At 48.9% G+C, this 25,872-nt stretch overlaps 12 protein-coding genes across 12 annotated transcripts; 6 read left to right on the top strand and 6 right to left on the bottom strand.

Moving 5' to 3' along the window:
• Positions 1–1,127: 1,127 nt before the first annotated feature.
• On the bottom strand, positions 1,128–3,217 carry DEU56DRAFT_849827 (cytochrome P450; the record flags this gene model as incomplete). Its single annotated transcript, XM_041355168.1, has 11 exons — positions 1,128–1,228; positions 1,286–1,415; positions 1,483–1,493; positions 1,543–1,668; positions 1,720–1,801; positions 1,858–2,047; positions 2,104–2,226; positions 2,279–2,394; positions 2,449–2,597; positions 2,645–2,969; positions 3,016–3,217. The coding sequence occupies 11 exons, from the start codon at positions 3,215–3,217 to the stop codon at positions 1,147–1,149; spliced, it is 1,536 nt and encodes a 511-aa protein (XP_041213491.1). The 3' UTR covers positions 1,128–1,146.
• Positions 3,218–3,765: 548 nt separating this feature from the next.
• DEU56DRAFT_776573 (uncharacterized protein) lies at positions 3,766–4,693 on the top strand. Its single transcript, XM_041351717.1, has 2 exons — positions 3,766–4,419; positions 4,475–4,693. The coding sequence occupies exons 1-2, from the start codon at positions 4,182–4,184 to the stop codon at positions 4,510–4,512; spliced, it is 276 nt and encodes a 91-aa protein (XP_041213492.1). The 5' UTR covers positions 3,766–4,181; the 3' UTR covers positions 4,513–4,693.
• A 1,286-nt stretch (positions 4,694–5,979) lies between these two features.
• On the bottom strand, positions 5,980–8,053 carry DEU56DRAFT_752143 (cytochrome P450; the record flags this gene model as incomplete). The annotated part of the gene is made up of 11 exons (XM_041349613.1): positions 5,980–6,073; positions 6,111–6,246; positions 6,316–6,326; positions 6,376–6,501; positions 6,553–6,634; positions 6,691–6,880; positions 6,938–7,060; positions 7,086–7,228; positions 7,279–7,427; positions 7,475–7,799; positions 7,852–8,053. The coding sequence occupies 11 exons, from the start codon at positions 8,051–8,053 to the stop codon at positions 5,980–5,982; spliced, it is 1,581 nt and encodes a 526-aa protein (XP_041213493.1).
• A 1,743-nt stretch (positions 8,054–9,796) lies between these two features.
• DEU56DRAFT_776588 (uncharacterized protein) lies at positions 9,797–10,602 on the bottom strand. Its single transcript, XM_041351718.1, has 3 exons — positions 10,325–10,602; positions 10,192–10,276; positions 9,797–10,140 (listed from the first exon to the last, which is right to left on the bottom strand). The coding sequence occupies exons 1-2, from the start codon at positions 10,566–10,568 to the stop codon at positions 10,203–10,205; spliced, it is 318 nt and encodes a 105-aa protein (XP_041213494.1). The 5' UTR covers positions 10,569–10,602; the 3' UTR covers positions 9,797–10,140; positions 10,192–10,202.
• A 29-nt stretch (positions 10,603–10,631) lies between these two features.
• Positions 10,632–11,333, top strand: DEU56DRAFT_519517 (uncharacterized protein). Its single transcript, XM_041346602.1, has 2 exons — positions 10,632–11,203; positions 11,250–11,333. Exon 1 carries the CDS (start codon positions 10,673–10,675, stop codon positions 11,153–11,155), a length of 483 nt encoding a protein of 160 aa, XP_041213495.1. The 5' UTR covers positions 10,632–10,672; the 3' UTR covers positions 11,156–11,203; positions 11,250–11,333.
• A 1-nt stretch (position 11,334) lies between these two features.
• DEU56DRAFT_776592 (dUTP pyrophosphatase) lies at positions 11,335–12,142 on the bottom strand. Its single transcript, XM_041351719.1, has 5 exons — positions 11,946–12,142; positions 11,783–11,892; positions 11,627–11,728; positions 11,505–11,575; positions 11,335–11,454 (listed from the first exon to the last, which is right to left on the bottom strand). Exons 1-5 carry the CDS (start codon positions 12,113–12,115, stop codon positions 11,389–11,391), a joined length of 519 nt encoding a protein of 172 aa, XP_041213496.1. The 5' UTR covers positions 12,116–12,142; the 3' UTR covers positions 11,335–11,388.
• Positions 12,143–12,173: 31 nt separating this feature from the next.
• On the top strand, positions 12,174–14,218 carry DEU56DRAFT_519548 (uncharacterized protein). Its single transcript, XM_041346603.1, has 2 exons — positions 12,174–13,370; positions 13,423–14,218. Exons 1-2 carry the CDS (start codon positions 12,265–12,267, stop codon positions 14,141–14,143), a joined length of 1,827 nt encoding a protein of 608 aa, XP_041213497.1. The 5' UTR covers positions 12,174–12,264; the 3' UTR covers positions 14,144–14,218.
• A 75-nt stretch (positions 14,219–14,293) lies between these two features.
• On the bottom strand, positions 14,294–16,328 carry DEU56DRAFT_898431 (general substrate transporter; the record flags this gene model as incomplete). The annotated part of the gene is made up of 3 exons (XM_041356464.1): positions 15,848–16,328; positions 14,853–15,764; positions 14,294–14,799 (listed from the first exon to the last, which is right to left on the bottom strand). Exons 1-3 carry the CDS (start codon positions 16,092–16,094, stop codon positions 14,294–14,296), a joined length of 1,665 nt encoding a protein of 554 aa, XP_041213498.1. The 5' UTR covers positions 16,095–16,328.
• Positions 16,329–16,430: 102 nt separating this feature from the next.
• On the top strand, positions 16,431–17,938 carry DEU56DRAFT_519563 (uncharacterized protein). The gene is made up of 10 exons (XM_041346604.1): positions 16,431–16,504; positions 16,563–16,588; positions 16,638–16,857; positions 16,909–17,146; positions 17,197–17,210; positions 17,261–17,337; positions 17,389–17,405; positions 17,464–17,574; positions 17,634–17,662; positions 17,715–17,938. The coding sequence occupies exons 1-10, from the start codon at positions 16,481–16,483 to the stop codon at positions 17,805–17,807; spliced, it is 849 nt and encodes a 282-aa protein (XP_041213499.1). The 5' UTR covers positions 16,431–16,480; the 3' UTR covers positions 17,808–17,938.
• A 67-nt stretch (positions 17,939–18,005) lies between these two features.
• Positions 18,006–18,826, bottom strand: DEU56DRAFT_908048 (uncharacterized protein; the record flags this gene model as incomplete). Its single annotated transcript, XM_041356955.1, has 5 exons — positions 18,006–18,169; positions 18,228–18,402; positions 18,450–18,606; positions 18,664–18,740; positions 18,794–18,826. 5 exons carry the CDS (start codon positions 18,824–18,826, stop codon positions 18,006–18,008), a joined length of 606 nt encoding a protein of 201 aa, XP_041213500.1.
• Positions 18,827–19,133: 307 nt separating this feature from the next.
• DEU56DRAFT_776606 (Longin-like domain-containing protein) lies at positions 19,134–20,282 on the top strand. Its single transcript, XM_041351720.1, has 5 exons — positions 19,134–19,288; positions 19,340–19,449; positions 19,508–19,668; positions 19,724–19,885; positions 19,937–20,282. The coding sequence occupies exons 1-5, from the start codon at positions 19,217–19,219 to the stop codon at positions 20,089–20,091; spliced, it is 660 nt and encodes a 219-aa protein (XP_041213501.1). The 5' UTR covers positions 19,134–19,216; the 3' UTR covers positions 20,092–20,282.
• A 2,672-nt stretch (positions 20,283–22,954) lies between these two features.
• On the top strand, positions 22,955–25,687 carry DEU56DRAFT_519804 (uncharacterized protein). The gene is made up of 6 exons (XM_041346605.1): positions 22,955–23,278; positions 23,334–23,348; positions 23,407–23,500; positions 23,560–23,624; positions 23,674–25,033; positions 25,088–25,687. Exons 1-6 carry the CDS (start codon positions 23,124–23,126, stop codon positions 25,553–25,555), a joined length of 2,157 nt encoding a protein of 718 aa, XP_041213502.1. The 5' UTR covers positions 22,955–23,123; the 3' UTR covers positions 25,556–25,687.
• The last annotated feature ends 185 nt before the right edge of the window (positions 25,688–25,872 follow it).

Raw genomic sequence — 25,872 nt, forward strand, 5'->3', positions numbered from 1 at the left:
GATTGTAGGAGTTAGACATTTTATAAGGTAAGTATAAGAGTTGGTCGTAAAATTTATGTTTCAGTGGTGGAGTGTATCCTGAATATGACGTGGCCTACCATCCTCGTTTGGCATATGCATTGAGTACGTAGACAGCACCGGTGGTATTGGTCCAAATACTCCTCATACCAGTAAATTGAGCTACTCTACCTGCGGTTTCACGGACTTGCACACGCTCCTTCCCAGTGGACGTTTCGAGGGGGGTCACGCTGCAGCTGGGTTCCCGTCCTAGAAAAATAAAATTGTAATTTAGCCAAAAAAACATAGGTAAACAGCGCAGCCACAGGTCCATGGCCTGGTCCGTCATGTTACTAGATTTAGATTACAAGGACTTAGGATTGGCGTCGTACCTCACGTCAAGTATATTCAAAAATTTAAATCCGCAACAAAACCAGATCCCTTCTCGTATACTGGCGCTGATGAGTCTTCAAATCAACGTCGAAGTTGTCATATACGTATCCAACAAGCAATATCTGGCCCATCTCCTGTATGCGTATGACGCTCTCACACGACAACGATCGGATTGCGTTGAGAATCGTTGCAGGGGCCCGGGATGAGTGCTAGTCGACATGCACATTCGTGCGAGCGCGTGAATGACTCGTTGCTGCGTGTTCTATGAATGCATATCAAGCTTTGCGGCATGATACTTATGAGGACAACTTCTTTTTAATGTGTGGAGTTAAGTCACAGTTTTGAACATATGAACGCACAATGTAACAATTTGGACAATTGCTCCACGTTGCTCGGCCTTCGTTACTAGCCCCCACCCTTGAGACATCTGCTGGGTAGGAGCGTGGGACTTCCTGCAGCATGCCACCAGTGCGAGCTGGTGCACATGGGAAGTCTGGCCGGACTTCGCGATGAAGTCGGAGTAGTTGCAAGGCGCAAAGCCTTATATGGGGTACCGGTAATCGGCGGAAGACTGGCTTAAGGTTTCTACTCATCACTGGACAAGAGGAGCCAGATGGGTGAGTGATCAGGTAGATTGCGAGTAGTATCAGTAATTGAAAAAGATAAGGCAATAATATATACAACACACGCTACGACACTCCACGTCTCATGAAAATCATGACAAATCGAAATGGCTAGGATCTTGTCTTCATGCCTTTAGTAGTTAACATCCTGCTCAATGAGCGCAATAGCCTTCGCCGAGCGAGCCTTAACAGAGCACTTGAAGGGCTTGGGGTGGCTGGGAGCGTGTCTATTGATACCAGCACCTCGAGCGTGATAAGAATGTGCGACATACCTGATCGTGAGTGATGAAGGGTCAACCTCGGGGGTGATCTCAACACCGTTCTCAACAACCTTGGAGATATCAAATACGGCCAGTGACATCGCAGAGGATGTCCAAATGGAGGCTTCAGCGAGGAGAAGACCTGTAAATGAAAAGAAATCAGCGTCTGAATATATTTGTTTATCGGCGTTTCTGTGAGTTGGGCACACCTGGACAAATACTGCAGAGCAGAAAATTAGCATTACACTGGAAACCTATTCCATGCTTACCGTCTTCCAAAGCCAAAGCAGATCGTGCGAGGCTCTGTCTCAGGCTCCTTTCCGTCAGTGGGCAAAAACCGTTCAGGGTTGAATTCCGAGGGGTTAGCATATCGCTCCGGGTCATGGAGCATGAACCTGTCGATATGACCTGTGAAAATATCGAATACGGCAAAAGGGGGTACCAACCAAATGTTTAGCATTATAACTGAACCTTTTGGAATGAAGTACCCGTCATGGACGTCGTCCTCGGTGACACGGTGAGGGAAACCTGACATTGAGATACCGCTCCGTGACCAAAGAATGTGATAAACGAGAAATGCATACCGATCGGGGCGACAACATTCCAGCGCAGTACTTCTTTGACAAGCGCCTCTATATAGGGGAGGGAGCCGCGGTCGGCCAAGGAGGGAAGGCGATCAGGACCAACAACAGCATCTATTTCAGCCTGAGCTTTCTTCTGCACATCAGGGAAAAGGGTCATGGCTAGAAAGAGCGCGTAGATTGCGGAAACAGTCTGAGAAACCAGGTGTTAGTCTCATTGTAATTTGGTATATGTGAGAAGGGACCAACCGTGTCGGAGCCCCCGCCGTATATAGATACAGCGGACCATCTCGCAATATCATTTTCCTCTGCAGTCAGAGTATGGCCTTCCAACAGATCTGAGGTGAAAGACTTCGGGGCAATGCCAGCAGCCTGTATCATTCAAACTTCAACGCACGATCGCAAAACTACGAATGTCGATCACCATTTGATCCTTGACGAACTGGTAGGGTGCAGAAGCCATTTCTTCGACAGTCTCGTGCCATTCACGCGCTAGGCGCTTGAAGCCAGCACCAGGGAACCACTCGGGGACCTTGGCCACTAAAAATTGTAAGGCCATTAGAAGCGACCGTCTGAATGCTATGTATAACTTACAGGATGGCATGATGTCAACCATGAAGGCACCGTGAGCAGTCGCCCGTGAGAATTCCTCCAGAGCACGGTCCGCAAGGTCGACAAATGGATCGTTGTTCTCCTTCACTTCATATCCATAAGAGATTCGCAGAATGATAGCGCCAGCAGTGCTATAAAAATTCGAGATTGAGCCAGGCAAGAACAATTTAATACATACTGCCGAATATGGTCCTGTAATTGGTCAGGTTTCGTGAACACACGCTTAAGGAATCGGCGAGTCTCAATCTCCTCGATCGGGTTGTAGCTGTCCATTGCGGCGCGGCTGCCAATGGCGCGGTGGAAGTTCTTGCGGTACCGGCGAAAACGCTCACCGTAAGGGGAAAGACCCAAAATGTGCTTCCAGCCAACAAGTTCGCCAGCCATAGGCAGAACAGGACGGTCGGAGTAGATCGAACTCTTCTTATCCAGCATGTCCATCGCACTCTTGACAGAATTCAGCACCATGGTGTGCTGGCCCAGAACCTCGACATGAGAGATATCGCCTGCACGCACGAGGTTGAAAAACACGATTTTGGAAAAATATGAGACACTCGCCATACTTCTTGCCCCACTCCGTGAAGGTGAGCCAGGGCCTGATGTGAGGCATGTCTAGAATATTCCCAACGAGAGGTAACCCCGGAGGGCCGGGGGGATATGGTGCTGGGTTCTTCTTTGTGAACACCTGCTTTACGAGATATACTCCGACACCAGCAAGACATAGTAGGTTCAGCCAAGTGACGGTGAGTGTCATCATAGTCTACTGGTAGATCAACTGAAGAGTGAGGTCGTGTAGTGAGCGATCAAACAAGAAGAGCCTCCTCTTATATGGTCGCGCACTATACGTGACATGCGCGGGATAGAGTCCTATCCTTGGCATATTGTATCCAAACTGCTGGAATCAGAGAGCCGAAGCGAAGTGCTGGTACCAGTGACTTGTTTGTAGATGGTCGATCCCAGTGAAAACCTACAGCCACCTACATGCGACTGAGCGTGGGAGAACATGAGTAGTCATTTCCAATATGCACATTCAAGTGAGATGTGTCCGCAAATCCACAGCGGTATGTGTCGGCGTGGACTCCGTGGTGGTACGTTGTCACGGGCTATATTTGATGAGGGAAGACGCGATAGAGTGGGGTATGTTTTAATGACAAAACATGGAGACAGCATGTGAGGGCCTACAACCGCGAAGCAAGTGGGTTCTATGTTCGGTCGTTTGCGACGCCCAGGGATTAGATTTAGAACGTGTTTTTAGTAAACAGACAGGTCTTCAGATACGATAGACTGGTTGAATATACGAAAGCGCTTCCAAACCGATTTTAGAGGAGAGATCAGGATCATATCGGAAAATTATGAAGCGGCAGGGATTTGGGTCGCAATAGAGTCTAGAAGCACAAGTCACGTGCTATGCGCTCCAACGAGCGACAACGGAAACCGAGGTTCTAATGTTCACAAGGCTTGGGCCACCGCGGTTGAATCGAAAACAACGAGGTTCTTCACCACCCTATAAGATGGTGAACTCCGAGTCAGCACGAGAAGTCTGTCAGAGAGCTTTTTTTTGAAGTAGTCGAGGGTGGTCACGATGCGTGAAGCATGACTGAGGTGTCAGTTCGAGAACATAGAGCTAATATCCTCATTATTTGGCAGGGGGCGCCAGACAGGCTGCATCATGGTAAGGTATCAATGCAAGGATAAGTAATACATACTTTCGAACATTCATGCAGTTGGTCGGGTTTCTCAAGCACGCGCTTCAGGAATCGATGAGTCTCAGCTTCCTCGGTCTGGCCGTATATGCCCCATGCGGCGTGGCTGCCAATGATACGGTGGCGTTTTTTGCGGTACCTGCGAAAACGGAGTCAGAGTATAGTGCCTGTATGTCCAGCATGTTCATTGTAGTCTTGACAGAGTTCAGCACAATAATGCGCCAACCGAGAACCTCAATATGCGAGATATCACCTGCAGAAAATTGTTTCAGGATGAAAATGATTTTGGCAAAACGGGAGGCACTCACCATACTTTTTTCCCCGCTGTCAACCGGGCTTGATGTGAGGCGTGTCTGAAACGTGGCCAACGAATGGGCACCCCGGGGGACCAGGGTGAATATAATGCAGGTTTACATTAATAGAAAACAGGCTTGTCTGAGCGAGGACAACGACTGCGGACGGCAAGTTTCATTTGTGCGACCACGGTGGTAACTCCATACGTAATACCTGGCCACTTTGGCCACTGGTGACTGCGAAATAGAATAGAATAAAATCAAAAAAGGCCAGTTTAGCCTAGAATAAATACTCATTGAATCCAATTTGCAATTGATCTGACCTCTTATAAACTTTTAAATTTTTTAAGGGTTAGAATAAATGTTTCATTACCTTTTTAGGCTACTAACGCCAGTGATATCTGCTGACATAATCTCCCTACATAGCGAACCCAAACACCCTCAGGGCCTCGTATGGGTACGCTGAGCCACATATTCCTGCGACGGTGCAGGGTCCGAGTCATGCATGATATTATATATGATCTCATCAAAGTTTGGCGACACCAGCCACAATCGTTACTCAACTTGCTGCTATATAACATTCTCGTGTCTTCTCCGTCATAGAAAACACCCATCCCAGGCCCCTCTTGGTCGTTCACCAGATTATGCTGTGTCAGTGGTCCTAATCACCCATTGCATGGTTACTGCTAACTTATTAGTACTCCATGCCTTGTGGTTTTGTTTTGTATACAGATTAATATATTTGCAATTGGTTTTCAATGTTTGAAATAATCTATTCTGCGTTTGATATTCATCTGTGTACCTTGAACTTAATGCTTAAAAAGTAAGAAGTCTTCTATTGATCTACTTAGGGCTCCAAGACCAAGACCGAGTAAGGCTTATCAGTATTACAGTCATCCGATTAACTTTGTTCGACGAGGATGAAATGATTTTCATTGACGAGCTCTCACATACCATCAGATAAGGGACTGCCCTGCTACCAATCTTATTTAAAATTTTCTAATGAATATTACAATACGGACCTTCAAGTAAGTACGCGATCAACAGATCTAGTTGTGGCTGCACGGTTCAAATGCCAGAATTTGGCGGGGGCGGTCTGGTCGCACTTTGAACCAAGGCGACGAAAGCAAGGTAATATTGTTGCCGGTGTGTAATTATCCGTTGCAATGTATATAGATGAAGCAATACATATGATTGTACGACCTTCGTGCTGTGCCACGGCCCGTTCCAAGCGCAAAATACAAATAATGACAGATAATTCCGAGTGAAAGTCAACGCCTCCCATGATTTATGCCGCCTCAAACCTACGTACAGGGCGCGAGCCAGCGGTTCATAACACCGAGTCATGTCATTCACGATACTAAACAAAACAACCACAAGAACAACCGTAGCATAATGCGTGTACTGCCTACATCGGGCGTACCTCCATGAAGATAACAAATGGGACGTAAAATAAAAACAAAATTGAAGTAGTCACCGCCCAGGGTGAGGAATTTGCCTGCATATCCATCTTTGAGCGCTTAGTAGTTAGCATCTTGCTCAATGAGCACAATGGCTTTCGCAGAGCGAGCCTTAATGGAGCACTTGAAGGGCTTGGGGTGACTGGGGGTGTGTCTATAGTACCGCGGACGTAATCAGATACGCGACATACCTGATCGTGCCAGCCTGAGATAACTGGTCAACTTTGGGGGTGATCTCAACACCGTCCTCGACGACTTTGGATATATCAAACACAGCCAGTGACCTCACGGCGGATAACCAAACGGAGGCTTCAGCGAGGAGGAGACCTGTAAATGAAAATAAAGCAATGTCAGAATATATATATATATATCGGCATTTCTATGAGTTGGGCACACCTGGACAAATACTACGGAGCAGAAAATTAGTTTTTCTCTCAAAATAAATTTGATGCTTACCGCCTTCCAAAGCCAAAGCAGATCGTGCGGGGCTCGGGCTCAGGCTTCTTTCCGTTATTGGCCAAAAACCGTTCAGGGTTGAATTCCGAGGGGTTAGCATATGTCTCCGGGTCATTGAGCATGGACCTGTCGATATGACCTGTGAAAATATCGAATACGGCAAAAGGGGGTACCAACCAAATGTTTGCTATTATAACAGAGTCTTTTGGAATGTAGTACCCATTATGAATATCGTCCTCAGTGACACGATGAGGGAAACCTGTTATTGAGATATCGCTCGGCAACAAAAGAACACGATAAACGAGATACACGTACCTATAGGAGCGACAACATTCCAGCGTAGTACTTCTTTGGCAAGCGCCTCTGTATAGGGGAGGGAGTTGAAGTCGGCGAAGGAGGGAAGGCGATCAGGACCAACAACAGCATCTATTTCAGCCTGAGCTTTCTTCTGCACATCAGGGAAAAGGGTCATAGCTAGAAAGAGCGAGTAGATTGCAGAAACAGACTGGGAAATTAGGTATTAGTCTCGTTGAAATATTATTTTGAATATGTAGGGACCGACCGTGTCGGAGCCCCCGCCATATATAGATACAGCGGACCATCTCGCAATATCATTTTCCTCTGCAGTCAGAGTATGGCCTTCCAACAGATCTGAGACGAAAGACTTCGGGGCAATGCCAGCAGCCTGTATCATTCAATGGTCAACGCACGATCGCAAAACTACGAATGTCGGTCACCATCTGATCCTTGACGAACTGGTAGGGCGCAGAAACCATTTCTTCGACAATCTCGTGCCATTCACGCGCTAGGCGCTTGAAGCCAGCACCAGGGAACCACCCGGGGACCTTGGCCACTACACATCATAAGGCCATTAGAATCAAACGTCTGAATGTTATAGCTTACAGAATGGCATAAAATCAACCATGAAGGCACCAGGATTAGTGGAACGCGAGAATTGGTCGAGGGCGCGTCCTGCAAGGTTGACGAAGGGATCGTCGTTCTCTTTCACTTCATAACCGTAAGAGATGCGCAGAATGATAGCGCCAGCGGTGCTATGAAAATTCAAGATCATGTCGATGCAAGGATAAATAATGCTTACTGTCGAACATGTTCCTGTAGTTGGTCGGGTGTCTCAAACACACGCTTAAGGAATCGGCGAGTTTCAATATCCTCTATCGGGTTGTACGCCCCCAATGCCGCACGACTGCCAATGATGCGGTGGAAGTTCTTGCGGTACTGGCGAAAACGGTCGCCGTAAGAGAGAAGAGGCAAAGCGTGCTTCCAGCCAACAAGTTCGCCAGTCATAGGAAGAACAGGACGGTCAGAGTACACAATGCTCTTCTTTTCCAACATGTCCATCGCAGTCTTGACAGAGTTCACCACCATGATATGCTGACCCAGAACCTCGACATGTGAGATATCACCTGTAGACAAGACTTTGAAATATATGATTTTGGCAAAACACGAGACGCTCACCATATTTCTTGCCCCACTCTGTGAAGATGAGCCAGGGTTTGATTTGAGGCATGTCTAGGACATTCCCAACGAGAGGCAACCCTGCAGGACCAGGGGGATATGGTGCAGGGTTTTTCTTGCTGAATACCCGCAGTAGCAGATATACTCCGACACCAGCAAGACATAGTAGGTTCAGCCAAGCGACGTTGGTAAGCGTTAACATGGATTACAAGCAGAGATGAGCACTCAAGAACGAGGTTGTGTGTTGCCTCTTATATAGTCATTACACGATATAACATGCCAGGATAGGGCTCAGGTATTATCCTAGGTATATCACATTCCAACGTTGCACAGGCTCATTTTATCTGAAGTGCTAAAATCAGAGAGATAATCGGTCTCAGTGAAAACCTACAAGCGAGCGTGAGAGATCATGAGTAGTCGTGAATCTCCACCCCAAGAAGGTGGACCGTTCGTTGGCAGTGACCAATGGTGGAAATTTCCAAAATGCACATTCAGTTGAATCTGGGCATCTGGGTTCGCCAGACCTACGACTGGACATGTATCAATGTGGACTCCGTGATAGTATATTATCACAGCTGTATTTGATGAGAGGAAACACCATAGAATGAGGTAAGCATTGATAACAGGATATGGAGACAACTACTACCTTCCGGTGCAATCGATGGTATCCAAGAGAAGTCGGCAAGTTTATCAAATTGACAACAAGAGATGGAGACAACAACGACCTTGCGGTGCAATCCGCATTCCAGAGAGTCGACACATTTTGGCAGGAAAACGTTTACTGGTAAATCACCATCTGTCACGGCGAAAAAGTGGACAGCTGACTTTCCGATGGGATGCGCATTGTGCCTACCTACCACCGCGAAGTAAGTCGTGCGTCATCAAAAAAAAGGCCTGGGGACTTTGGTTTTCGTATTCGGATGTTTGCGATGCCTAGGATTTAGATTTAGTACATGTTCATACTGAACCAGATAAAAAGGTTCATTGTTTCGAGGCGTTTGTAGACACCACAGACTTGAATATAGAAAAAAGGGCTTCCCGACCCTGGAGGAGAGGTCAGGATCGGATTAGAAGGATAAGCAGCCGGAATTCGTATCACGATAGAAAGCATCGGACTATTCACGTGCTACGCGTTCTGATGAATTCTTCACCACCCTGTGCGACGTCGGACGCTGTCCGGCAGTGACCTGTTTGGGAAGTACTTAGTCGAGGGTGGTCATCATGCGTAGAGCCTACCTGACTGATTGTCAGTCATGTAACAGAGAGACAAATAACTTGGGTATGCTCTTCATCATTGAGCGGGAGGTGCAAGACAGGCCACTGATTGTCAGGTAGACTGCGAGCGTTTTTGATACCAGAGCACGCATTATCAATACGATGACACGTACAATCATTGTATCACGACGTGCCACCACCCAGTTCCATCCAACTGTTGAAATCAACACAAGTTAGAGTGATCACGAGCTTGATACTTATGTCGAGAAATTTACGCCTCGGCTCTGCGAGAAGTCACGTGATGTCTCTTTTAAGGTCTGACTAACTATAGGAGACTGGCGCTCTTCAACAGGAAGCCATCATTCATTTACAAACAATATAAATCTCAGCTCAGCGTCTGAATCGTTGCTATAGTCACTCTTCGAAGTTAGCTCATTGCTCTACAGTGAAATCCACTCAATTTTGCTACTCGCAAGTCGTGTATGGTCAAGTAGGGTTTCTGGAGCTGCAGACAATATTTACCGCGCTGATATGTTCGTGGACTCCGTCTACTCACCTTCGCTGATCGTATGATTGAAGTTTGCGTTTGAGCAGCGACCCACGTAGGAAGGACAGAGGGCTTGACGTCGTGGTAGGAACTCCCATAGAAATTCTCCTCGCTCTCCATCAATGCCATAATATCCTGCACGGTGATGGTGGGGACCTCGGGGTGTTCAATGGCTTTTAAATAGGGCAGCATCTGGCGACCACCTTGGTATTCAGTCCAGATGCTCGTGTCGCGACCGTGTCATGGCTCGCGATGATATTGTCCAAGCCTGCATTAGATCTAGCCATAGTCACACTTGGCACTTACATCATATACATATACATAGTCCAAACACTGAATGAATAGTGACAATCTTCGAAAATGGAAAAGTCATTAACGGGTAACAATGCCAAATTCACTTGATGATAATCTATGGTTGTCGAAAATAATGATGGGTAGAGGACGTTTTAATGAGGCGATGTTCATTACGCGGGTAACTAACTTGAACCGTCCCAAACGTCAGTGTGCCGGCTTGCCTGCACGGTAATCTTGGAAGCTGCGTGAGCATGAACTCTACAACGGAGTACAATCTCACGTACATTTCCATTGGCTAAGATGGACCTGTTGACCACTTGTATTTTAACGAACCATCTATCCTCTCCTCCTGTTCACTAATTTGTTTGCCTGCATATGCAGATAAGTTTGTGTCTGCTTCGCGAGGTGAGAACTCACCTCTCCAGTACAGCTTCCCCCATGCCTTTCCGTGGTTCCCCTCAAGCTTGAGTCGTGTTCGCGTTACCTGCCAGTAGCAGTTTCGTATGCCTTTTTCTGTCCATCGGATCTGGTGCACACGCTGGCCCGCGCCACCTCCGGGAGCTCGAGAAAGCACCTGGTAAAGATTTGCGGGTGTTGTTCGTAGAGATGGGGGGAGTGTACTCGGTAATAGGCCCTGAATAGCGCGTACTGCCCTTTCCATGTTGACTTGCAGACGGTCACGGAAGAGTTTGAGCAAATGCAAACTATTACACCCGAAGCAGTTTCCCACAACGTTCCCACGCTGTTCTAGTACTACTCTTCACCATGCTACGGCGTTCAGTCATACAAGCAGGTCATGCATGGTATCGTTCTCTGAATGTCCCACTGCGGTACTCGACGTCTAGAGCCATAGTAGAAACCGACGCGTATGGTATACCTCTCAAGCCCACCTGGTCCGTCCAGGAATTGTTGTCTTCTTATCCAGCTCCGACGATATCACCAGCCACATTCAAACGATTGCATGAACTCTCTGCATTATCACCGCCCGAAGAAGGCACACCAGAGTATGCAAAGCTAAAGCACGAATTAGAGGAGTTGATCAAGCTTGTGGAGGCCACGAAGCTGATCAAAGTGGAGGAGTCGGGGAACATAGGCATCCCAGACGGGCGGGTGATAGCAGAAGGGTCTGGGACACCCCTCGATAGGACACCACGCGAGGACGAGGATGTGAGAGGCCAGGAGCTGCTTTCATATGCGAGTCGTAGTGCGAATGGGATGTATGTCGTCGAGACAGATCGCTCTAGATGAACGCTCCGGTCATGGTTTTGCAGCATTGTATACTTATCATATAATCAGGTGAGTACGACATTGAAACGGGCCAACAAAATGCTGAGATATTCAGGAATCAGCAGACATCCACGGAGCATCTACGTTCAACAATTGCATACTGGACTATGCCAACTCGTAATGAATATCGATCCCGTCGCAAAAAAAAAAACAGGTCTCATGGTAATGCATAGGCGCACAGTAGGTATGATATGTTACAGCAAGCCGTGCCCACCCGTAGAGCCGAACCCTCCTGCTCCACGTAATGTTTCATCGAGGTTCTGCTGGGTGATCAATCACACAACTCAGAATGCGAGCGAGCAAGACGCACATCTACTTCCATAACCTCGGGCGTATAAATACGTTCCATGATCAATTGAGCTATCCGGTCGCCTTCTTCGACTTCGGACCCGATTAGTAACACACAATAATTAGGTTCACCCTTTGACAAACCTTGGAAATCCTTGTCTGAGAGGTTGAAAAGCAGAACAAAGACGACACCTCTGTAATCCGCGTCGATGACACCAGCACCCGTGTCAATCATAAATTTCGATGCTGAAAGAGAATCTCCTGAGTCAGGCACCACATAGCACACAAAACATGACCTACCGAGACCGCTGCGCGGTGCAACCCGTCCGTATGTGCCCACAGGAACAGCAATGGAAAGCTGAGTGTCAACCAGTGCCTTACCATGCGCTGGAATCACCTTTTTCTCTGCGCTGTATTGTATTTCTGGGTCAGATCATCAAGTCTGCTCATTGAACGTGTTCACCTGTATAAATCATACCCCGCAGACAAACTCGATCCCCTAGTAGGAATTCTGGCCTTGTCAGAGAGCCTCTTGACCAACAACTGCGATGTGGGAGTGAGCGGGTCGTGATTTGCGCTGTCGGACACGGACATCCTGCGTTTCTTGAGCTGCGGTGAGCCAGTGTCTCCCATAATGTTATTGAGCTTTGTGAAAGAAAAGCGCGTGACGAGACGCGTCGGATGTATATTTCTGAGTTTTAAAAGCGTGTCAACTCCGCCCTCATTACCATCCAGCGATCTTCGTGAAGGGAAACCAACCTTAAGCTTAAGTAACTCTTGGCATGAACTTGTCGCAACAAGAACTCCCCATCACATCCTACTTTGCGCGAGATAAGAAGGGCAAGAAAGTGGCAGAACAAACCAAGAAGAGGAAACTCGCACCAGTTGCGGACGACAGGGGAGGTCCAGCAAAGCGGGCAGCAGTTTCTGCTGATGTGCATACGGGTGCTCAGGGTAGCGCCAAACGGCCGCAGAAAACTAGGAAGCAAACAAAGCTTCCTCCCTCGAAGCCTCTTGTCGCGTCGACCTCCAGCCGACGAGAGAGGCCATTACCTCGCAGACCATCCCACGATGTAGTGGTCATTGACTCGTCACCCGAGCGGCCGGTTGCGGGCAGCTCTCGGTCGGCGAAGGGCAGCTCGAACACTGTTTCGCATAGAATAAATGCACCATGTTTCTCCAGTGTCAAGGAACCCGTGCATCTCGCAAGCACTGCAAAGCAATCTCTAGCCACTCCTCCCCCAACGAACCAAACAAAGAAGCGGACGCTGGCAGTATCAAGCACTGCGGTAGTTCGCCCTCTCCCTCGGAGCGCTACCGTAGCTCCCGCCGTTGTGTCTTTACCTACTCCGGAGACCAACGTGCGTAAACCCAGCAATATGCATGCACCGACCGGTTTGCACACATTTATTGGCGCGACGTCGCCGTGCAGAATAAAGCATGGGTCTGGCACTCATGCATCATCGAGCCCTTCCCCAGCTTCTGCGCCGCTCATTATGAAGCTCACTGTCCCAGTAGCCAACGACTTAGACGCCCACCCGAGGAAACTCACGGATACCTCCCATGGAATACGACAGATAATAGATCCTGACGACCCTTTTACCTGCGCGCCCCGAAACAGCGACGTGGTCCATGCGACCCCTGTGTCTTCCCCAGATTCACCATTTAAGGAGCTGCAGTCTGCTCCTGCTATAGTCGAAGAACTCATCCCATCCTCGCAAAGTCAATACTTGCTTGCATTAGATGCGACGCCGAGTCGCAAACGGGTAGTAAAACCCGTGTCAATCAGCAACTATGAGCCTGTCCCAAGCTCACAGTCGCAGGAGGAGGGAGCGATTAGCATGGCGTCTCTATCCGGAAGCTTGTTGAACAACTTGTATTTGGCAAGGTCAGCAAAACATGTCCATGTTGTTCTTCGTTTACTTACCAGCAACTTCCAGAATCGAAGCCGACCTCCCAACGCCGCGTCCCATTACGCACGCTGCCCATTTCAATCGTAGTGAGCGCAAACGACCGCACCAATTTTCCCTTGGGTCAAGTCCTGCCACATCGCCTGTTGTTTCACCGCCAAGAAGATTCTCTGGTTCATTCCTGGCATATAGATCTCCAAGAAATAGATCCTCGTTTGTTGCGTCGCCGTCTCGCAGGCCTTTGAAAGGCACTCCAAGTCGCGTCTTAGACAAGATCTCTCCCCTTAAGAAGCCCATAGAGCGTACAGAGTCTATGGATAATGTTCGCCCCGCTCAGGAAGACGACTCTGTCACAGAGCCAGAGTCAGAACCAGAAGTGCTCAAACCTGGTCCAGATGACGATTCCGAAACCGAGCCAGAATCAGAAATACCGATTGTCGCTCTCCCAGCAGAGATCGCGAATTGTAAACCGCAAGACGTGACTCAGCGGCCTCAAACAACTAGAGCCTCCATCCCAAACCAATCTGCCAAACTTTCTCCCTACAGAAAGCGACAAACACCTGATCCGTCATACACTTCCTCACTGGACGATTTAATGCAGCAGGGTGCTGGGATGAGTGTCCCAGCACCACGCAGATGTTTCTTATTACCTTCAAGAACCCCACCGCCGGCAGTGAGAGAATTCCTCGAGATGTTCCAGGAGGGCGATGGAAGTTACCCTGACGATTTCCCGGAGTCCCTGCGTTGTTAAAAGTTAAGTCGGATATTAATATTGGTTAGCAGAGCAGACAAGAAGTCATTGGATTAATATGCACATGGACGTTGGTTGAATCACTTATGCATTTAGTGTTATTGTCCGGTATACAAGTTCAGTAGTCTACTAAGTCCATTGGGTCAGAGGCTAAACGTCCGACTCCATCGTAGCAACAGAAGACCTTTCCTTCATGATAATTGAACCGTCATCCTTGGACGTTGGCATGATGGAAGACATGCTGGGTTGAAGAGTGACCTCTGAATCGGTGGCGACAGGCAAACCCGAACGTTCCCGTTGAATCTCGTTCGCACTCCTCTGAGCCTTCTCGCGCGCAGGACCTTCATCGTCCATGACCTTGTCGCCGAATACCTCGCCAAGGTCTTCCAGGGTATGGTGTGCGGTTTCGGGATAGATGAACCAGACGACGAGGAGAGAGATGATACAGAAGCCGACGAGGACGAAGTAGTACCCTGCCTTGATAGCGTCGAAAAGCGGGGGCGTGATGAAGGCGATAATGAAGTTGAACAACCAGTTGGTGCATGTGCTGAGCGACATGCCCTTGGCGCGAGCGCGGAGAGGGAAAATTTCAGCACCAAGAAGCCAGGGGCCAGGACCCCAGGTGGCGCCGAAGAAGAATAGGTACAGACAAACACCTGGGGGATGAGCTTCAGCGCATGTTTTTCTTGCAAGTAAAATGACAGCATACCAAAAAAGATAGCGTCGGCAGCAGAGACTCGGGCAGATCCCAGAGGAAGACTGTCCGCGTAGTATTGGAGACCACCGACAATGGAAAGGGACGCAGCCAGCGCACAGCTTCCAAAGAGCAAGAACACCCGGCGTCCGAATTTGTCGATTAAAAACATCGCGGGAATGGTTCCAGAACAATAGATCAGAGCGCAAGCACCAGAGTAGAGCAGGGAACGGGAAATCGTGAATCCAGCACGGGTGAGGTTGGATGGTAAGAAGTACAAGATGGCATTGATCCCGTTGAGCTGAGCAAACATCTGGCAGGTGATGCCGACGATGCATCGACGAGTGTATTGCGTGAAGAGTTGACGCCAGGAAGCTTGACCCAAGTGAGCTTCGTACTCGACAGCACCGACAATCTCAGCGTAGGTAGCCAGAATTTTGGGGTCGGAGACGTTTCCAGCGCCGTGCAAGTCTGCGAGAGTTACCAAAGCCTCCTTCTGGAAGCCATTCTGGGCCAGCCAACGAGGTGTCTCGGGAAGGAAAAACGTCCAGACGATGAGAACAGCTGCGATAGCAGCCTGTACAATGTAGGGGCCACGCCATGAGATCTCAGAAGGCATGGCGAAGAAGAAGCCATATCCGACCCAAGCGGAAACAGCGTAACCGATATTGAGGCAGATGTATTCGATACTGACAAAGAGACCGCGAGCATGAGCGGGGGCGATTTCGCACTGCAAAATCGGAACAGTCATGGAAAGTATGCCGACACCTAGGCCCTGGATACATCGGCCGGCGATGAGGGCGCCGAGGTTTGGAGCAAAGAGCTGAATAAGAGCGGCAATGAAATACATGACGCCTCCGATACGAACAGACATCCGCCTGCCAAGAAGATCACAGAGGTAGGCAGCGATGAATGAAGCCAGCAGCGCTGTTAGGTTTAAACAAGAAACGGCTATGGCTAACAAAAGGGGCGATTGAGCGACCCGAGGATGGGACAAAAATGAATCAAACCTTGTAAGAAGGGGTTCACACCGGTCTGGCCAGCTTGGATTTGCGCCATGGTGACCTCCTTGCCAAACATTCGGAGGATGAAAGAAGGCTGAACCTGAGCTGAGGCGATACTGCCTTGGCCATAGCCAAACATAGCGTCGCCGAGAGATGCAAGGGCGGAGGACATATAGAGCAAAGGCCTCCCGACCATCCATTGTGGGTAACGAGCAGTGTAGGTCTTAGGACGAAGGGACATAGTGAAAGTCATTGTCAAAATGAAGCGAGAGAAAATAATTGTAGTGGAAAGGCAACCTGCACCTGTTAGTAGATAGAAAGTGAATGAGAGACTGGCGACTGAAGTTGAGGGGTTTTATATAGGCCAGGCTGATTGAAAACATGATGACGTGCTGGACTCAAATGTCTCAGGCTGATCAAGTTACTGGCCATGGCCCATCATGCGACCTATCAGTATTCGAATGAGCCATCGTCGACGCTGAGGCTGAGGCTGACTTCGGAAGGTGCACATAAATTAAGGTTTATTGGATCGACAATCACAAGCCTGAGCTATAAATAGCATTATCCTATCTGATAGTATCAGCTCTAGCACCGCGACCTTTCCTGAACCAACCACAACTTGAACTTATCAACCTAGTCATGCCAGGACGCCTTGCAAACAAAGTAATCCAACATAGATACCTTGCAACCTGACATACTGCTGACGAAAATTTTGATGTAGTCTGCTCTTATTACTGGAGCCGGCTCGTGAGTCTGCTAGAACAAATCGCATTTTCTTATCTTAATACGATTACAGTGGGATAGGTCTTGAGTCGTCTCTGCTCTTCGCTCAAGAAGGCGCAAATGTTTTGCTGGTCGACATCAATCTACCAGCTGCGCAGAAAGGTGCTGAGCTCATCCAGCAACGCTTCCCGAACGTCAAAGCGCTGGCCGTTCGCGCTGATGTCGGGAAGGAAGATGACATCAAAGCAGCGGTTGATCGCGCTGTTGCAGAATTCGGTAGATTAGATGTAATGGTAGGATTCATATTTTATGATTATCTGCACGGTGTTTCAACGAGTCCGCAGTTCAACAACGCGGGTATCATGCACCCAGCAGACGATCACGCCCTCAACACAGAGGAGAAGATTTGGGATTTGACAATGCAAATCAACGTGAAAGGTGTCTGGTGGGGCTGCAAGTATGCCATTATGGCTATGCGGGAAAATCCTGTCGACGAGGAGAAGGGCCTCCGTGTTGGGGGCTCCATCATCAACACTGCGAGCTTTGTTGCTATCATGGGTGCCGCTACCCCACAGTTGGCATGTACGTGAACACACTGCACTTTTTTTGTTTTTCTAAAAGATGATTTTCAGATACTGCATCCAAGGTAAGTAGAATAGTTTTTCGCTAGGATACATTAGTTTGAAAGGACATCAGGGCGCTGTGTTATCCATGACACGAGAGCTCGCAATGGTGCATGCGAGAGAAGGAATTCGGCTGAATTCCCTTTGCCCGTAAGCTGAAGTGAGACTTGCATTGCTGCATGCTGACCTTGGTACTCGCAGCGGACCGCTGAAGACGCGTCAGTGCACATCACATCTGCACCAAAATTTATGTCGCTGACATATAATGTTTTGAAGCTCTTTTGATGGATTTCCTCAACACGTCGGAGAAGAAAGAGCGCCGGCTCGTTCACCTCCCCATGGGTCGTTTCGGTGAGGCCGTTGAACTCGCCAAGGCTGCATTGTTCCGTACGTCTCTGCTTGGGTGACGCTATCCGGCTGATCTGATTTTACTATCTCATACGCAGTGGCGAGCGATGACAGCAGTTATATGACTGTGTGTTTCTTTCCAATTAATGCGAGATGCTTGTCTAATGCCACGTCAATAGGGTACGGATTTCAAGGTCGACGGAGGCCTCACCTCGTGCTATGTTACCCCTACTGGAGAGCCGGCCCTCCAACCTCCCGCCAGTCTCATTTGAAGGGTAAACTGATAAATATGCAACCTGATAGTGGAGACCGGTTTCAATGTAATGTATGATACAAGACGATGACGAACTATGTACAGCCCAGAACCTCCACAGGCTAGGAATAATAAGGTCTGACAACTAGCCGAAAAATACACAACATGGAGATTCAAAGATTATAGATCTGATATCAGGCTCCCGTCATCGATCAAATTAACTGGACTTCTTTTCTGCACGACGCCTCTTTTCGCCTTGTGCCTTTCTGATCCTGGCGATCTCAACGCCGACATCGTTTTGCAGCTGTTTGTGCAGGACGGGACGATATCCTAGCATGAACAACAATTCCAAGTGGACGAAGAAAGGAGCGAGTACAAAGGCTGGAAAGGACTATTAGCAGCCAATACACAGAGGTTAAATGCCAGACAGATGACCTACCGCCAACGATGTTGTCTAGAAGGGCCGGTGCACGACCCTCAGCAAGTCCATGCCCCAGAAACTGCGCAATCCATGAGACAACTTGGACGATAATCGCGTCTCGAATACCATCAGGGTGGTGTGCGTGAGCTGTTGCAGTCAGTAGTGTCACCGCCATCTGCGGCGCGTACAACAACTGGGACTAGTGTCAGGTGGCGCTACAGATACGATAGAGAGACTGACAGCAGCAATCGGTTCCAGGATAAGATAGTACAGGAGGTAGATAGCGGTGACCATCGCGGGGGTGTTCATATCAAATACGAGGTACTCATTGAACGTATAGCGAATCTCTGGCAAGAAAGCGGGAGTCTGGATGCGAGTTGCCAACAGCAGTGCACTCCTGAATTGGACCAATGTAGTACCTAATCCACACTCCACGTATGAAAAGGCGACGTACCATAGAAGAGCTGGGACCCCAAAGATGTGAATGAGGACGTTGACTGGATTAGAATGGTAGGAACCGTAGAATGCGAGCTGTTGAGGCGAACGTCAGGTAAAGTCGATGATGGTCAACGCTTGGTACGCACCTGTTTGCGAACGTCGAACAAGGAGGGAGACATAATGATGGTGGTTGTGAAAGCTGATTTGAAACAGAAATTGGCCCCTGGAACATGCTTAAATAAAACACTCACGGAGTGACGAATCACGCCCCAACGGAACGAGACACTGCCGGCGGCAGACGCCGAGCAGAGAACTTCCTCGGGTTTTGTCCATTATATATTGCCCGACTTTTTGTGAATGACAGTGGTAAGAGATTCGCCTTCACCGGCCCATCGAACTGATAGAATTGAAGAAGGTTTTTAAGAACTCGGCCTTGGACGTTCGAACACGTACACACCACAGTGCTGCCAGAAGTTTCCTATTTCGGTTATCGACCAATTCACCGCCGGTCACGTGCTTATACCACTTGTGAGCCACGACAACATCTTGAAACGTCGTCATCTCCCACCATGGTCCGCTCAACAATAATAGTCCGCGCAACAGATGCTTTGCCAATGGCAGCAAGCGTGGATGATGAACAGGTCAGCTTCTTCATTGTATCAATTACTTAGGAGGTTCATATACCCTAATAGACCGAGCAAGCTCTTCAGGAGCACAAGCAACAGTCGAAACTGATTTTTCGACGCATCACACCCAACTCGGAACCGCGGTGTTCCATCGAAAGTGGGCAGTACACGCTTCAGTGAGCATCCGTTCCCATCTCGATCAGGCTCCGCATTCTAAGCCGCCGGCTGCTATAGCTACCTCCTCGCGGATAATGTCGTGTATCTCACTATTGCGGACAAATCTTACCCGCGGAAGCTTGCTTTCTCGTATTTAGAAGAACTTTCAAAGGAATTCTCCGTATCTTACGGACCCAAAGTCGAGTCGGTGCGGAAACCTTATGCCTTTGTCGGGTTTGGTGCGCGATCCTTCTGCACGTATCTTTACCGAAGACTCATTCGCGCTGTATTCAGATACCTTCATGTCGAAAACAGCACGGCTATATCTAGATACACGTGCAGCTGATAATGCTGGATCATCAAACTTGGACAAGTTAAACAATGAATTGCAAGACGTTACTCGAATCATGACCAAGAATATGGAGGAGCTTTTATGGAGGGGGGACTCGTTAGATAGTGAGTGTAGAGATCTTTGAGGCTCTTCTTTGATATCTTGACGCTTTACAGGAATGTCGCATCTGTCAACTTCCCTGCGTTCTGAATCGGAGAAGTACCGCAAGGCAGCAAGAAACATCAATATTCAGGCGCTCATACGACAATATGCACCCTTTGGTGCTGTGGCACTTATCCTTATCATCGTATTGTGGTGGCGGTTCTCATGAACTGCATTCGGGCTCCTTCCGCGAAGAGTTGGAAAACTGTCATCCAGGCAAAGTAATCTATTACCTTTTGCAAGACTTTGTAATATTGTGCATCCCATCGGACCAGTATGTCGTATCTTCTGTTGCCATCTGAATCGTGGAATATACAGCGAGTGTCATCTACCTCCTCGCCCCTTCGCATTGCTGGTCAAGTACAATGAGAACGCGACACAATTGACATTGACGCCAATTGCACGATCTCCTCGTTCGTACCCTCTTACACTGTCAATAATATTGTGACATGGGGGCTACTGAAAGTATCGGATAGTGTCAATGACGAACGCATCATGCTACTCATTTCCCTCCTGAAGGATATTGTCTTCCATGTCGCAAAGCGCCTAAAGCGACTCGATATTCCTACAGGAGTGAGTTTTTTGGGAGCAATGTGCAATCTACGAGCAATAGTCGACATCTCCGTCGTAGTGAAATCAATGGCACGTTACCAGATTTTTCGGCGGAGATTCGTGACAATCAGAAGCATCACCGGTCCTCAGCTTTCCCGCAAGGCTATTCGTTTGACCACATGGAACTTTAAATCGCTACGACAACTCGGTGGCATGTACCGTCGTTTCCAGTTGACTGGTTTATCTCCTATCATGTCTATAAATTGAATACAAATCTCGACATCACTGCGAAGAGGCTTGGACGCCAGAGAAAAAATAGATGTGAGTTGCCCACTTCCGTAAAACGCACTTATCCCTGCACAGTCAGTCTTACGGAAAAGGAAGTCAAGTGCTTCCTAGGAGCCGCGTTTCCAGGCAAACTCGCCTAGTCGTGGAACATCACCGAATCCTTCCGGGAAGTCGACCACTATTTACAGAGGACTGAATGACATTACCCAGTGGTGTTATTCGCTAACCGACCGCTTCCTCTCGCGGCTGGAGTGCCAGAAGTTAGAAAGGGAGAATCGTTGTGTACCCTGATACTCAAGGGCCCCGGATCTGATGAAGTATGCATTAACACCGCAGTTGCTGAGACCAGCCTCCATCACCGTGTATTCAGCTCAGCCACGTTGACATTCAGTCTGGGGAAGCAAGATGGTAAGAGGAAATTATCGCCTACAAATAGCCGATGGCTGATGCATTGCGCAACTTGCAGTGAAAATAATCTTGGTTCATGTTATGATCCTTATCAAACCTGTGCAGCCCGCGAAAGATCTACTCGAAAAGTGCAGCTTTTCCTACTCGAACCGTCCATCACTTGTTCTGGGCGACGATATCATAATGTAAATTGGTTCCGCGGAACCAATCATTGCATCGTGACATTTTGTAGATGATGGAAGAACTCCCATGTTTTGCCGCAATATGGCAACGGGTTAAAGTGTCGCCGCCCTAAAACTTGCCGTACCTATTGGCACTGGTTGAACATCATGCACTCATGGACGCCAGGAGTGCCGTTTCCTAAAGCGCGCTTACCCCACGAGTTTTGTGATCATATGCATTGGTTAGCAGAACGGACTATCAATGCTACGATGTCGAGGACGAGAATAAGCCTTACTATCACAAGACTTCCAACGCGCATATCTAGTGAATTTTTCATGTATGTCTGTGCACATTTATCTTCATCACGCAATGGTTTTGACGGCTGGTAACCAGTTAGGCACCTTCGCTGTTGACACCCTGGAGCGTTTTTCCATAAAGAGTCCTCAAGTTCTTCGTCGGAAATGGTCAACGAACTGAAAGTATTGCTAGCTCACGGTGCTGCCTCTCGATTTTTCACTGCAACTGATTGCTTGAGGGAAAGGTGCTCAGAGAAAGGCCCAAATAACGCTGCAGTAGGCTGCCCAGACGAATGGCGTTTGTACACGGGGAGCTGATACTGTAAGTCGTTTTTGCGATGTGATGGCAAAGGAACTGACCTCTGTAGACCATTATTTCTTACCTATCAGGCTTCATCCCGAAAATTCACAACAAGCACAGGCTGCCAACAACCTGACCTAGGGACATCTCCCGGGGCCGTATGTGAAAGTATTCAAGTTCATAAATGAAGCGCTTCGGTGGTTCTCCGTGGTATTATTGAGAAGCAGGCCATCGATACATCAAAGTCCAAGCAATGGTATACATGATTTGCCCTCGGAAGACGTTTATGAGCCTATCATGGATACTTCATTCCCAAAGGGGCGCTAAAGGTGACCACCTCTACCACCAGTATCATAAATCATTAATGATGGATAGGCAGATGATGCAGATCCTGACGTATACCCCCGGATTCGTCGCTTCGGTAATCAGTCAAACTGGACCCACGCAATGCTGCATCTGGCTTTGGGAGACAAAGAGGAACCTATATTTCTGGAGCTTCTTCACGGAAAATAATGACATCTTGGTATGTTGGAAGCATCTGACCCAGTCCTTCTTTGATTATCATGCATACATGCACTTACGGGATTCATTTTGGCAGAGCTTCGTTTCTTGCGTGGGCAATCATTAAACTGATAGTTCAATGCGACAAAAATTGCTCTTTTATCTGTACGAGAACGGCGTGCAGACCAGCCTGAGAGGATCAGGTAAGAGTCATCCAACTTTATCTCAAGCCATGATATTTCCCTCGATCCAGTCGCGATACAAGCTCATCGATAATATCGAGCATGAGCTAAGTATAGTTGTCATGATTGTGCGACTACTGAAGTCTGAAGTCAATTGGAGTTCTTGCTATGCCATCGCTCCTTGGATATGGATGGGTATACATCATGTAACAATGCAAGCTGTTATACCTAAGTACATCCAAGATGGAGTTTGTACGTAGGTCTCAGGTAAGTCGAGGGGCAAATGATCAAGAAAGGTACTGAATCCGACCGGCATGCATTCGCTCCGCGCTATCCGATCAAAATCAGCGCTGAAAAACTCGGCCATCGCCAGTGATTGTCTCGATATAGCACAACACGAGGCAGGGTAGGGCTACAGGGTCAATTAATTAGATGAGAGGCGACAATCGCCACTTATCAGTGCGATTCCCTTCTCTCCCACCTTCCCTCATCTTCAGAATCAGACTGCACAATGAGCGGAACCGGAGGATTCACTGCGCCCCCGCAGCAACCCCAGCAGCAGCCCCAGCCATATTCACCCCCGTCTGGCGGCCAGATCGCACCTGGATCTATCACTTATACGACGTCCACTAGTGCGGATGGCCAGGTTACATACCATCCTTTCAGGTATGATCGCATCTGTCTTGCAAACTAGCTCTATCGTAACCCATCGATCATGCAGAGCGGTGCCTGCTAGGCAAGTGTGGTTGCGACGTTGATAAGATCGCACCGCCTGATCAGATTATGATACGCAGCTATCAGACACCCCAAGGTGTTGTACATGGTATCCAATGGGTCCCTGCCGAAGCCACACAGATCTTGCCAACTGGCGCTCAACCTGCCAATGCAGTGAGTCCTCAAATAGCTTGAGTTTTGCCCATGACCACACTGTTGAGCATATGAATCAGGAATTTGCTGCATCCTGGAATCGCGGCCAGCTCAACAGGGAAGACGAGAGGGAGCTTGAAAAGTGGTACGGTCCAGTCAATGTCATGCTGCTCCGTTCTCTACATCATTTTCAGGAAACGCTCTGAAGAGAAGCGCAAGAAAAAAGAAGAGAAGGCATCCCTAAAGAACATCGCGAAACAGTTTGAAAGGGACGAAATGGAGATCCGCATGGCACGTGAGAGGGATACTCAGGTCAGAGAACGCAAAAGGAGCTTCTACGGAGAAGCACCTCCCTCTGGATATCCAGCGCCGGGGACCGCTGCATACGGTGCCTACAGCAGCTCAGATCTTGACCGCAGATTCAATGATCTCGACATCGACCGCAAGGAGGTTTCCTTCGGTGCGAGGCCCAGAAAGCTTTCTCAGAGTGGTGGAGGGGCGTACTCGTCCCCTCCCGCAACGTATACCAGTCCAACAGGTTATCCTACAACTGGAAGCGCCAGCCCTTACAACCGGGCGGCCTCTCCTTACCGACCTGTGGGTGCTTTCTCAACTTCACCAAATGTAAGGCCGCAAGAATTCTCATCCTCCACGTACCCTGGTGGACCGGATCCCATGGCGAGGGCAGCATCTCCTTTTGGTGCCAGAGCACCCTCTCCTTATGGTGCCCAAGCTCCCGCTCCTTATGGTGCCCGAGCGCCATCTCCTTATGGTGCACAAGCGCCCGCTCCTTATGGTGCCCGAGCGCCTTCTCCTTACGGTGCCCAAGCTCCCGCTCCTTATGGTGCCCGAGCGCCTTCTCCTTACGGTGCCCAAGCGCCCACTCCTTATGGTGCCAGAGCGCCCTCTCCTTATGGTGCCCAAGGACCCTCTCCTTATGGCGCTCGAGTGCCCTCTCCAATGCCGCAGGCGGCGCGTTCTACTTCTCCAATGCCACCGGGGCCTCGTGCTCCTTCCCCATACGCACGCCCTCCGTCTCGCGCACCGTCCCCATACCATGGTCAACAGGCGGCATCGACTTATCCTCAGCGCGCTCCTTCACCATTTGTGCCCCCACCGCAAATTCATTCAGTATACCCCCGTGGGCATGTAATGGAGGGACAGCCTATCGCGGCCCCTCGGTCGCGAGCACCTTCTCCAATGCCCGGTGCGCCTGCCGGGCCAGGATTCCCTTCGTCTCCACGCATGCCCAACACAGGATTCAATTCATCCCCACGAATGCCTAGCACAGGATTCACTTCATCTCCCCGCATGCCCAACGCAGGATTCCCTACATCGCCCCGTATGCCCGGCGCTGCCACGGGAGGAGACTCGTTGCAACAACTTGCTGCTCCAGAGGCGTTCTCCCGTCCGCCAAATGCCGCTCAGCCCTACACTCCGTTCGGCGTGATGAGGATCCAAGATATGGACAAATTTTACGAACAGATTCCTCGCATGCCGCTTGTACTCGATACTCATGATGTATACCACCAGGATTGGATCAGATTCATGAATGTATGTGGTTACAAACGTGTATTCATTGACATATCAACTCACTTTCCACTTTAGGATCTTGCTCTTGCGTGGGCCGGCAAGTTGCCCATTCATGAGTTCTCCAGGGGTGAAGCTCCCCCTAAGCGGAGTTCACTTGTTGCAGATTTGATCAATCTGTGGAACGATTCCTTCTTCCGTGCCCGTCGCGTCGAGGTGGTCCTGTACAAGGGCCGCGAACGACGCTCAGGTCCGCACACGGGGACTCTGGACAACCAACTTCCAATGCCTGACCTCGACTCTGATTCAGACTTGTCTGATTCTTCTTCTCTCTCTTCGGAGTCTGAGGACGACAGGTACTACGGTCGCGGCGTTGATCTTGCAGACTCCAAGAGAAGGCGCCGAGAGAAGAAGGAGGAAAAGAAGTGGCGCAAGAAGGAAAAGAAGCTCAGGAAAAAGGTCAAGGAACGCGAGAGGCAGTACGCATTGTACTTGAACTACATCGCGCCTCGCGACATGCCTGTTCCGGGATCTTACTATGGCTAATAGAACATGCAGCGCATGAATCCAGTAACGTCGAATTTGTTGATACCTAATCTTGTCATTGTCATTGTACTACATACTACGGACTGCGAATCAATTTGTTACCCGGTCGAGGTCGTCAAGTTCAATATTCAATTGTGTGAGGTCCACAAGTACTGGGTCATTTTACATAAGGCTCCGAGAATCCAAGCTTGCCATTCTGTTGACGCTCGATAATCTTCTATTCAACGGCTATGAGAGACGCTCAGGCCCGCTTGCAGGGAAAGTGAACGAAAAAAAGTCTGAATTACTAAGGGATGGGATCTGGGAGCGTCATTCAA

The sequence above is a fragment of the Suillus clintonianus genome, assembly GCF_016758775.1.
Source record: "Suillus clintonianus strain FC179 chromosome Unknown DEU56scaffold_7, whole genome shotgun sequence".
In the NCBI taxonomy this organism is placed as follows: Eukaryota; Fungi; Basidiomycota; class Agaricomycetes; order Boletales; family Suillaceae; genus Suillus; species Suillus clintonianus.

What these genes read in the sequence shown, in the direction of transcription:
- DEU56DRAFT_519548 (XM_041346603.1), top strand. Translation starts at nt 12,265, where the DNA reads ATGAACTTGTCGCAACAAGAACTCCCCATCACATCCTACTTTGCGCGA. An exon ending in AACAACTTGTATTTGGCAAG is followed by an intron (nt 13,371 to 13,422) that starts GTCAGCAAAACA and finishes AGCAACTTCCAG; the next exon opens with AATCGAAGCCGACCTCCCAA.
- DEU56DRAFT_776588 (XM_041351718.1), bottom strand. Translation starts at nt 10,568, where the DNA reads ATGGAAAGGGCAGTACGCGCTATTCAGGGCCTATTACCGAGTACACTC. An exon ending in GGGGAAGCTGTACTGGAGAG is followed by an intron (nt 10,277 to 10,324) that starts GTGAGTTCTCAC and finishes CTGCATATGCAG; the next exon opens with GCAAACAAATTAGTGAACAG.
- DEU56DRAFT_519517 (XM_041346602.1), top strand. Translation starts at nt 10,673, where the DNA reads ATGCTACGGCGTTCAGTCATACAAGCAGGTCATGCATGGTATCGTTCT.
- DEU56DRAFT_776606 (XM_041351720.1), top strand. Translation starts at nt 19,217, where the DNA reads ATGGTCCGCTCAACAATAATAGTCCGCGCAACAGATGCTTTGCCAATG. An exon ending in CAAGCGTGGATGATGAACAG is followed by an intron (nt 19,289 to 19,339) that starts GTCAGCTTCTTC and finishes ATACCCTAATAG; the next exon opens with ACCGAGCAAGCTCTTCAGGA. An exon ending in AGTGGGCAGTACACGCTTCA is followed by an intron (nt 19,450 to 19,507) that starts GTGAGCATCCGT and finishes CGGCTGCTATAG; the next exon opens with CTACCTCCTCGCGGATAATG.
- DEU56DRAFT_776573 (XM_041351717.1), top strand. Translation starts at nt 4,182, where the DNA reads ATGCAGTTGGTCGGGTTTCTCAAGCACGCGCTTCAGGAATCGATGAGT. An exon ending in CTCAATATGCGAGATATCAC is followed by an intron (nt 4,420 to 4,474) that starts CTGCAGAAAATT and finishes GGAGGCACTCAC; the next exon opens with CATACTTTTTTCCCCGCTGT.
- DEU56DRAFT_519804 (XM_041346605.1), top strand. Translation starts at nt 23,124, where the DNA reads ATGAGCGGAACCGGAGGATTCACTGCGCCCCCGCAGCAACCCCAGCAG. An exon ending in GAGAGGGAGCTTGAAAAGTG is followed by an intron (nt 23,625 to 23,673) that starts GTACGGTCCAGT and finishes CATCATTTTCAG; the next exon opens with GAAACGCTCTGAAGAGAAGC. An exon ending in ATTGGATCAGATTCATGAAT is followed by an intron (nt 25,034 to 25,087) that starts GTATGTGGTTAC and finishes TTTCCACTTTAG; the next exon opens with GATCTTGCTCTTGCGTGGGC.
- DEU56DRAFT_519563 (XM_041346604.1), top strand. Translation starts at nt 16,481, where the DNA reads ATGCCAGGACGCCTTGCAAACAAA. An exon ending in CAGGACGCCTTGCAAACAAA is followed by an intron (nt 16,505 to 16,562) that starts GTAATCCAACAT and finishes ATTTTGATGTAG; the next exon opens with TCTGCTCTTATTACTGGAGC. An exon ending in CTTATTACTGGAGCCGGCTC is followed by an intron (nt 16,589 to 16,637) that starts GTGAGTCTGCTA and finishes ATACGATTACAG; the next exon opens with TGGGATAGGTCTTGAGTCGT.
- DEU56DRAFT_776592 (XM_041351719.1), bottom strand. Translation starts at nt 12,115, where the DNA reads ATGGGAGACACTGGCTCACCGCAGCTCAAGAAACGCAGGATGTCCGTG. An exon ending in GCGGGGTATGATTTATACAG is followed by an intron (nt 11,893 to 11,945) that starts GTGAACACGTTC and finishes AATACAATACAG; the next exon opens with CGCAGAGAAAAAGGTGATTC. An exon ending in CCGAGGTTATGGAAGTAGAT is followed by an intron (nt 11,455 to 11,504) that starts GTGCGTCTTGCT and finishes ATCACCCAGCAG; the next exon opens with AACCTCGATGAAACATTACG.